The sequence below is a fragment of the Rutidosis leptorrhynchoides genome, chromosome 10 (genome assembly GCF_046630445.1).
Source record: "Rutidosis leptorrhynchoides isolate AG116_Rl617_1_P2 chromosome 10, CSIRO_AGI_Rlap_v1, whole genome shotgun sequence".
NCBI lineage: Eukaryota > Viridiplantae > Streptophyta > Magnoliopsida > Asterales > Asteraceae > Rutidosis > Rutidosis leptorrhynchoides.
The window spans coordinates 91,244,178-91,254,359 of NC_092342.1; the positions used below are offsets into that span (position 1 = coordinate 91,244,178).

General features: G+C 36.6%; 1 protein-coding gene across 2 annotated transcripts; it reads left to right on the forward strand.

Annotated features, from left to right (window-relative positions):
- Positions 1 to 5,870: 5,870 nt before the first annotated feature.
- LOC139872444 (heparanase-like protein 1) lies at positions 5,871 to 9,925 on the forward strand. Of its 2 annotated transcripts, none has more exons than XM_071860320.1 (10): positions 5,871 to 6,026; positions 6,337 to 6,557; positions 7,055 to 7,091; positions 7,180 to 7,363; positions 7,845 to 7,993; positions 8,060 to 8,293; positions 8,525 to 8,714; positions 8,803 to 8,928; positions 9,022 to 9,124; positions 9,414 to 9,925. In XM_071860320.1, the coding sequence occupies exons 2-10, from the start codon at positions 6,348 to 6,350 to the stop codon at positions 9,795 to 9,797; spliced, it is 1,617 nt and encodes a 538-aa protein (XP_071716421.1). In that variant the 5' UTR covers positions 5,871 to 6,026; positions 6,337 to 6,347; the 3' UTR covers positions 9,798 to 9,925. The 2 variants fall into 2 exon arrangements, with proteins under 2 accessions (XP_071716421.1, XP_071716420.1); XM_071860319.1 differs by having other exon boundaries at positions 6,341 to 6,557.
- The last annotated feature ends 257 nt before the right edge of the window (positions 9,926 to 10,182 follow it).

Below are 10,182 nucleotides of genomic sequence, written 5' to 3' on the forward strand. Positions count from 1 at the left end.
GGGAAGGATGCAACCAGCAATTCGTTCACAAAGCTGTTGGCTGGTAGCCGACATCTCAACCGGTCATTTTGCTTTGTTGCCAGTTATTAGAGCAAACAAGTTCTCAAGTGCAGTGCCTTGAACGGCAGGTTGTAATAGAGAATGTTTGTATACCGGCGGGGCATCCTGCACAAGGAGTTCAGTAAGCCATGCATTGGCGGCAGCCTTTGCAACACCATCACCCCCTGCACCGATGTTCGGCAGAGAGCTAACCTTCAGGATGTCAGAGCCCTGCAGCTGGTGTCTGCCTGCCAAGTTTAGATTATCGCCCAACATGGCCTTCAACTTCTCGATCACTTACTTTTCAACGTCGGCTAAGATCATCTTGGTGATCATTTCAGTGTCATCCTGGGATGATCCGATTCCGCTTGAACCACCGATTTTAGGACCGGATATGTTGAGGTTCGATCTTCTGCCACCAGTTGGGGATTTCTCCCATGCACCTTTGTCACCGCCAGAAACGTTCATCTCGTCATTTAAAGTTTTATCGGAGTGAATGTGAATAATCGATTGCTTCTGGGGTTGAGGTGGTTCCACCGTTGGTGAATTTTCTTTGTTCAAGGTGTGTGGAACGAGATAAGACGTTCACTTCTTGCTTGCTGTTTCGCTGCCTAGTTTTATAGGATTGTTCGGACCTTTAGGTGGCGTCATTTGATCAAACCTAAATTGTAATGACGAAGTAAATTTAGATTTGAGTGCTTGATTTGTGGAAAAGAGTGAATCGAATGTTTTATATCCAATAACTGTGCAAACCCCGATTTGAAATCTGGATTTCAAGGGCGTAAAATAAACGATGAGATTAACCTTACTCGATTTGGTTAGAATAAGTTAATATCTTAGAGCAAAGGTTAACTCCGATATCGAACCGATATCGACCGAAATCTCTATCGGAGTTATATTTTCAGCTGAAGAATGCTACAATAAGAAATTTGGGCAGAGTAACATTAACGCATTTAGTGTTGTGTAATGAATGATCTTGTGCGTGTATTTATAGGTGTTGTAAGGGAATGATGACGTGTCACATGTCCCTTTCATGGTTATAACAAACTTTACCAATTTTGAGGGCTAACGTGGCACATATCCCTTTCATTGGAGTAACAAACAGATCCTAACAAATTTTCCTGGATTCGTGGGTTGATGTGGCGTACAACGCATTTGTGTGTTCGTTCCCGGATCATGTGCTTGTTCCGGGACTGTACGCTTGCTCCGGGACCAAGTGTTTGTTCCGGGACTAGACGTCTATCCTGGTATGGTATAGTTATCTAGAGAAGGTGTGATGGATCCGTCTATAGTGTGACGGATACGATACCATTTGGGTTATTGTTGATCGCCTTACCAAATCTGCACACTTTCTAGCGATGAAGGAAACGGATACAATGGAAAGACTTGCTCATCTATACATCAAGGAGGTTGTATCTCGTTATGGTGTACCTTTATCGATCATCTCAGATCGCGACCCCCGTTTTGCTTCTAGATTCTGGCGTTCATTACAAGAAGCCCTGGGAACATGTCTTGACATGAGTACTGCTTATCACCCTCAGACTGACGGGCAAAGTGAACGAACGATTCAGACCTTGGAAGACATGTTGCGTGCTTGTGTCATTGATTTTGGAAAGGCCTGGGAAAGGCATTTGTCACTCGCCGAATTCTCGTACAACAACAGTTATCACTCGAGCATTAATGCCGCACCTTTCGAAGCATTGTATGGCCGTAAGTGCCGATCTCCTATTTGTTGGGCTGACGTAGGTGAAAAGCAAATCACCGGACCCGAGGTAGTCCATGAAACCACGGAGAAGATTGCTCAGATTCAAGCTAGGCTTAAGACTTCCCGTGATCGCCAAAAGAGTTATGCCGATCTTAAACGTAAAGACTTTGAATTCAACGTTGGTGATCGTGTAATGTTAAAGGTTGCACCTTGGAAAGGTGTGATCCGTTTTGGAAAACGTGGAAAGTTAAACCCACGATACATTGGTCCTTTTGAAATCTTGGAACGTGTTGGACCCGTTGCTTACCGTTTGGACCTACCAGCACAATTGAGCTCAGTTCATCCTACCTTTCACGTGTCAAACTTGAAGAAGTGTCTTGGTGCACCTGAACTTATCATACCACTTGAAGAATTACAATTGATGACAAACTCTACTTTGTGGAAGAACCTGTTGAAATTATGGATCGAGAGATCAAAACTTTGAAACGCAACAAGATTCCGATCGTCCGAGTACGATGGAATGCCAAATGAGGACCTGAGTTTACTTGGGAGCGAGAGGATCAAATGATGCGGAAGTATCCTCACCTTTTCCCGACTCCTCCATCTACCTCAGCTTAAAATTTCGGGACGAAATTTTCTTTAACAGGTGGGTAATGTAACGACCCTGGTTTTTCCAACGTTTATTTATTAATAATTGTTATTATTAATACTTGTGATTTAACGAATGTATGTTATTACATTTACTTGTTACCATGATTGCCCGTACTTGACTTTAATTGCCCAAAACGTCTTTGTGACACACGAAACTTCACGAATAATATTTTCAAGTATTATTTACATTCATGATTGATTTTATTAATCATTTTAATTAACTAAGGTTATTGGTTAATTACTTGGGCTTTAATTGGATTATAATTTATTTGGACTTGGGCTTATTCTTTTAACTTGTTACTTACATGCATACTTGGGCTTATAAGCCCACCCTACACTTTAATGGATTACTTAGCCCATTTAACATGTAATATTACTTTTAAATGGAAACTAGTTAGTTAAGAACAATTGGAATCTAGTTAACATGTAATCCCCATGCACATACACCAAATAACCAACTTTTGTAAGGCTTTTCATGCTAATAACTAGTGGTTTTTCTCCTCCTCCCTCTCCTCATTCAAACCGTCACCTAGTAGATGGGGAGGAGCTTTCATTTCTTTTCTTTTTTTGTATTACTTCATACTTGTAAACCTCATTCATCTCACACACTTCAAACTTGCTTTCATTTTTCTCTTTTCTCTCTCAAGGTTTCTTTCTTTCTTGTAAGTAAATGGAACTTCTTTTCTCCTTTTCTTTTCTCCAAAAACCAAACCACACATACACATGTATCATCATCATCTTTTGATCTTTGATGTTGTTTAATTACTTGAGATTTGTTAGTTGTTGTTGTTACTTTGTTACTTGTTGTTATTTATTATTTACATACTAGTTTCAAGAATCAAACTTACTAGTTTCATTCTCCATTTATCTTGTATTAACAAGAACACATAAGAACCTAACTTACTAGTTATGTTCTACACTTAATTTCTTGAAAGATTGTAAGTTTATGTGTTGATTAAAATCATACTTGAAGCTCATGAAGTAAACTTAAAGTTTACTTTCTAAAGATCAAACTTTGATTTGAATCTTTAAAGTATGAACAACCATGACTTATTAACTTGTTTATTTAGTTTACTACTTCATTTACTTGCACTTTAATTTTGTGATTTTGGTTGTTGTTGGTCAAGTACTACAAGTTAGTCTTGATCTCATTTCTCTTGAACTAAAAGTTAACTTTACTAGTTCAAGAACATGTAAATGAAACTTTTTAATTATAACTTGGTACATTTATGTTAGATCTAGACTTTTGAGTCTTGAATCTTCAAGATCAAACTAAGAACTATGTTCTACAACTCAAGATCTTGATTTCATAAGTTTACTTCAAGTTTGTAACTTGTTTTTACTTTTAAAGTTCATGTAAGTGTTAGATCTAAGATCTTGATGTAACTTTGGTTCATCAACTTCATACAACTCTTAAGTGAGTTGATCTACATGTCTTAGACTCACACTTGTGTCATAATTGTCAAAATTTAGTTAGTATTACTTTTACATTTCATGTATGTGTTAAATCTAAGACTTTGATGTAACTTTGGTTCATTAAAACACTTGCAACACTTAAGTGAGTGGTGCTTCATGTCTTAGACTTGCACTTGGGTTATGATGGTCAAACCTTGATGAAAATGATGCAAACACATCAACGATTTGGGTCTGATAAGTAAGACCTGGACTGTTGTGATTATGATTTTCAAATAGCTCTGTTCGAGTAGATAACTTTTCATATAGGACTCATCTTAATCCGAGTTACGGTTTAGGATTTATGGCCCTCCGATCGTCACTATGTCCTTTTAATGTTGTGCAGAAATTTCTGACCTACTCGCACTTAGACCGTCGCCACGGTCAAACGAAGATGATTTTGATTCTGTAAATTTTACCACACTTAAAGGACTCATATACGGAGCCATGGCCACTGGTCTCACCTTATTTCAGTAAGGGTAGTGGCCGTGGTGACTGACCGAATTCAGCCTTTGTTTTAAACTACTTTCATGAACGAAACCTACTTTACACCTTCTTTTAAATGATGAATGATGATGACCCTTAAGACCTTATTTACATACTTTTAAACCTATTCGGACAAATTACTGACTTAGTGATATTTGACTTAGGTTGAGGACCCGTTTGGACAACCTTCATTACTTGCTTACTTTCCGAGTCATACTTTACCGCTACTTTATCATTGTGAGTTATAGCATTCCCTTTTTACTTTAACTTATTTTGGGAACTGAGAATACATGCGGATTTTATGTTTTACATACTAGGCACGAGTACTTAAACTTATATATGTGTGGGTTATACAACGGTATAAACATTCCCTTTAGCTCGGTAACGTTTAATCATTGGTTTTTGAACCGTGAACGGGAATCTTAGATATGGATCCATAGGGTTTGACATCCCCACTCGGGCTAGTCGCGCTAGCATTTAACGAGTGTTTAATACTTCGTAGACATACGCACTTGCCAAGTGTACTTTCAGGGGGTATAAACATTAAGTTAGTTACCAAGTGCCCACGGTTAACATATACTTTATCATACTGTTTTGAAACGCTCTTTGTAGCACTGAAATCTCGTGGCCTACCTTACATACTGTTATACTTAAACTATAGCTCACCAACCTCTGTGTTGACATTTTTAAGCATGTTTTTCTCATGTGCTTAAGGTTATTTGCTTCCGCTGTCGTGCTAGTCTTGCCGTAGACACCCGCTGCTCTAGTGTTATCACCGCATGAACTGTTTATCTTACATTCAAACTTAATTACATTTGAAACTATGTTTTGTAACGACCTAAGGGTCACATACATTTATTCATGCTTGCTATTCGTAGAAGCATACTGTTGGTGTAAAACATATAACATCGGTTATGACGTCATCTTTTTATCGTGAATGCAACTTCTTTTATTACAGCATGTAGTACTTAACCTTGTAATGATCCTGTTGTTGATGATTCATATACAATGGTTTTGTACGGGGCATCACAAAACCCGAAACCCGATAGTATGTAAGTAAATGGGGACCCGACGGGTTTCGGTCCGGGTTTGGAGCGGGATTTCTTAATCGGGTTCGGGTCCGGGATTACCTAAACCCGACCCGATGCCATCCCTATCCTGGACCGTTCATGCCGGTTACGTTCCAGACGGAACGTCGTCAATAAATGTCTCTTCTTAATACGAATCATTATGATTATCATCAATAATAATAATAAAAATAATAATTTCACTTTCTAAAAAGAGAATCCTTCTTTGCTCTTGATTTGGTTTTGATAGGATAGTAGATTTATATAAATTAACGACAATCATTATATTATATTATATTATATTCCCACTTTATAATAATGACACAAAAAACTAATTAAAGTACCCTTACTGCTGTGCATGGTATACACAAATAGGAATCCCAGTAAAAATTTGCCCTTTACTACTTGAAAATTTCACCATTTAATAATTGATATGAGATTAATAAGATGTAGACACACTTTAAAGATTCATCACCCAACTTTGAAAACATGTGAAATGTACTGACAAACAGCTCATCACATCCCCAATTCAAATTCCCAAAAAGTAGTTCAACAGCTTCACTTCAATAGCTAATGAATTCAACAACAAAAGTTGAATTATAAAGATTAATATCAATCCATATGAGGTTAGCTTATCCATCTGGGTTTGAATTCTATAACTTTCTTTTATAACTTGATGTTTGTTTATTTAAATTTTGATTAATTCATGGTTCGGGATCTAATTTTGTAATTTAGTGAAATCTTGTTTAGTTTGAGTAGCTATTATTTGTTTACTCATGTATAATTTACAAAAACATATTTGGTTAATTAAGGAACTATACATTATAAGTATATAACTTTACTTGCCCATTGAAAAGATGTATGTTACTTTTTAGGTGGAAAAAAGTAAAAAAAAATTAAGAATTTTAATTTATTGTTTTTGACTGTTAATTTTAGCCAGGTTGTCAATGGCGTTTTGGGCACCATTGTTTGTATTTGTGGCATCAATTTCTGCAGTTTTGGCTCAATATGTTCAAGAATCAGAACTTATAATTAATGGGACCTTACCAATGTCTCATACGGATGCGAATTATATATGCGCGACTATCGATTGGTGGCCTAATGACAAATGTAACTATAACCATTGCCCATGGGGATCTTCATCAGCTTTAAATCTGGTATGCTTAGCAAACTTTTATATTTATAGATATAAACTCCCTCGGTCCATATTGACAGTCCAGAATTCCATTATGGTCTGTCCCAAATTAATATTCCACTTCTATATATAGATAAGAATAATAAGGTAAAGTTCTATATGCACTTAATGTATGCGGATAGGATTAAAAGAGAAAGAAAAAGTGTGGTTAAAACTGGAAAGTAAACAAAAAGTACAGTATGACATTTCCTTAAACTGTGTGTTTTTTGTCTGTGAATTATTATTATGGGACGGAGGGAGTAATAATAATGTATTACAAGTTACAACCATACCAAAATAGCTTAGTGATTGGGGCCCACTGTTAGCATAATATCTTGTGGTGGCAAGAGAAAAGGGTCGCGAACGGATATACTCTCTTCTCCTTGTAGCCTGAACACGGAAACCTTATCCGAAATAGTAATAGTGTATTACCTCTTAATAAGATTGAAAATTTATTAGAACATTCTATTATTGTTTCAGGATTTAACTCATCCGATTCTTACCAAAGCAGTTCAAGGTTTGTATTCTGGAGTTAAATTTGAAAAACCTAATTTTTGATAAGTTGTTAAGTTTTTACTGATTTGTTTTGTTAATAAATTAAACAGCTTTAGAGCATCTTAGAATACGAGTAGGAGGTTCCTTACAAGATCAAGTGGTGTATAATGTTGATGATTTCTCGGGTCTTTGTCACCCTTTCGAAATATTGAAGGATGGATTATTCGGGTTTTCGAAGGGCTGTCTTCGTATGGATAGGTGGGATGAGCTGAATCAATTCTTTGTTAACACCGGGTGAGATTATAGATTCCAGTTTCTTATATATATAATTAAATACCTTTTAAATTTACACTTGATGTGGCAATGTGGCAATTTAATCTATACCCGTGCCCGCGGGTAAGATTTCATGATTATACCCGCCCATCACGAATCGGATACTCACGCGTCACGGATATTTTCTCGCCCATTTCCATCCCTAAACAACTTCCTAAGTACTTTTACTCAACTTCCTTTCCGGAGAAGAACAATTGTTTATTCAAGCATTTATATTTTAGATAAGGTTATTATTGTAATGAACTAAAAATACTGTTTTTGTAGTCACAATTAGCACATAACTAATTTTTGTTAATTACAATCGAAAAAATAGTGCTAGTCGGCCCCTCATGATATTACTTATTACCTGTCCATAAAATTATCCGGTTCTGACCCACCCATCTTGCCACCTATCATGATAAGTTGATAACAAAAAAATAATTACTGTACATTTTCATTGTAGAGCAATTGTCACCTTCGGTTTAAATGCACTCCATGGAAGACACCAGATAAACGGAAAAGTTTGGGTAGGAAACTGGAATTCGAGCAACGCATGTGATTTTATAAAATATACCGTTTCCAAAGGGTATCACATTCATTCATGGGAATTTGGTACGTTCTCATTTATTTCAAATCGAATAAAGATTATTTGTACTAATGATGTGTATTTGTATGAAGGTAATGAGTTGAGTGGAAAGGGTATTGGTGCTATGGTCCATGTTGAGCAATACGCAAGTGATTTAATCGAACTCAGGGGTATAATTGACAATCTATACCAAGGAGTCTCTCAAAAACCATTACTTGTAGCACCGGGTGGGTTTTTTGATAGAGAGTGGTTTGCAAAGCTTCTTAAGGTTTCGGGTTCAAAAGTTGTTGATGTCATGACTCTTCATTTGTATAATCTCGGTCCAGGTTCGTGTTTTTCTATCTAATCATGTACAAATGAGTCAAATGTGTAATTTAGGCGAAGTTAGAACATTACTAAAAAGGGGACAAAATGGGTAAGTTGAGTAATGGGTCAAAGTGACTTATCTTAATCTCATTTTAAAAAAATATAAACGTTTTACCTAACTTTGACTTTGACAGACTCGGCCCCCTTCTTTGACCCCACTTTTTAGCGTTGACCAAGTTTTCTTTATCCAGGCATTGATCCGAATCTCGTGGCAAAGATTTTAGATCCCCGTTTCTTAAGTAGGGCATCCGTCACATTTAACGATCTTCAGCAGACCATTAAAGCGAACGGCCCGTGGGCATCTTCTTGGATCGGAGAATCAGGTGGAGCATACAACAGTGGCGGTCTTCATGTTTCAGACACCTTCGTAAATAGCTTCTGGTAACTTTCTTTTTTTTTTGCATTTAATAGGAACGAGAAAGTAATAATATTCATTAGCTGATATCGTTTACGGATGGAATATGTGTAGGTACTTGGATCAGCTTGCAATGGCAGCTAAGTATCATACTGAAGTATATTGCCGACAAACTTTAATTGGTGGAAATTACGGGCTTCTCAACAAAACAACATTTTTGCCAAATCCTGATTATTATAGGTGAATTAGTTGCGTCTTTATAACGAATAACATGTTTATCTCTTTAATCATCGTGTTACAAGTAATTAAGATGTTCCATTGAATATCTTGTAGTGCACTTCTATGGCATCGACTTATTGGAACGGGAGTTTTATCTGTTGAAAGGAGAAGTGTCGGCCCACATTTGCGAACCTATGCCCATTGTTCAAAAGGAAAAGTAAGTTCCTTTTGTGTTTACGAATATCTTCATTTAATTTTAGAATTTTACTAACGACACCCCTTAGGGCTCACGTTAACACGCTAAGTTGTAAATTCATGTAACCGCCACCACTAAATTAATAAGTAACTGCTATGCATAACTATTTAAAGCGTGTTAACGACATCCCTAAGGGCAGTCGTTACCAAAATTCTTAATTTTATACCCTGCATAGATTTTATAGTACTACCGGTAGATTTATTATAATTGTTACTAATAGACTAATAGATATCTTATTTTCTTATTGTAGACAGGCATTACTTTGCTACTTATTAACCTAAGCAACCAAACAAAATTCAAACTCACCGTTCACAACATCTTGAACATGGATTTGCATACAACTAAAGAAAAGGAAGTATCTTTCATTCATCGGCTAAAGTCGAGCTTTTCGTGGATGGGGTCAAAGTCAACCCAAAATGAGTTGTCACGAGAAGAGTACAACTTGACACCGCAAGGAGATGATCTAAAAAGTAAAACAATGCTTCTGAATGGTGTTCCATTGGAGATTACACAAACAGGTGACATCCCACAACTGAAACCTGCTGTTGTTGATGTAAATTCGCCGACTTCAATAGCTCCTTTGACCATAAAGTTTATACAGTTTCCAAACTTTGATGCACCGGGTTGTAAATGATAACCCGTTATACGTTGTACCATGCCACAATTGGTAATGTTTGTATTGTATCATGTATATGTATAAAAACTACAGTGTAAAACTTTGCAATTGTAATATATTGTTCCACTTGACCCACTTTATTTATGATATGGTGCCCCCCATGGATTATATAAATGGTACTTAGCCGTCACCAGACTTGGTATAGATAGTTCGTTTTGTAGTACCACTCTCTAGGTACGAACCTCATCAGGTTCTCTGGTTGTATTCTTCGTTGAAGGTGTTTTCTTTTCGAGAACGTTTTCCGTTTTCTATTATAGTTTTCGTTATTTTTGCCAAAAATAATAATAATAATAATATTATAAATGGTACTTGGCTGTCGTCATCACCATCATCTTCCACCATA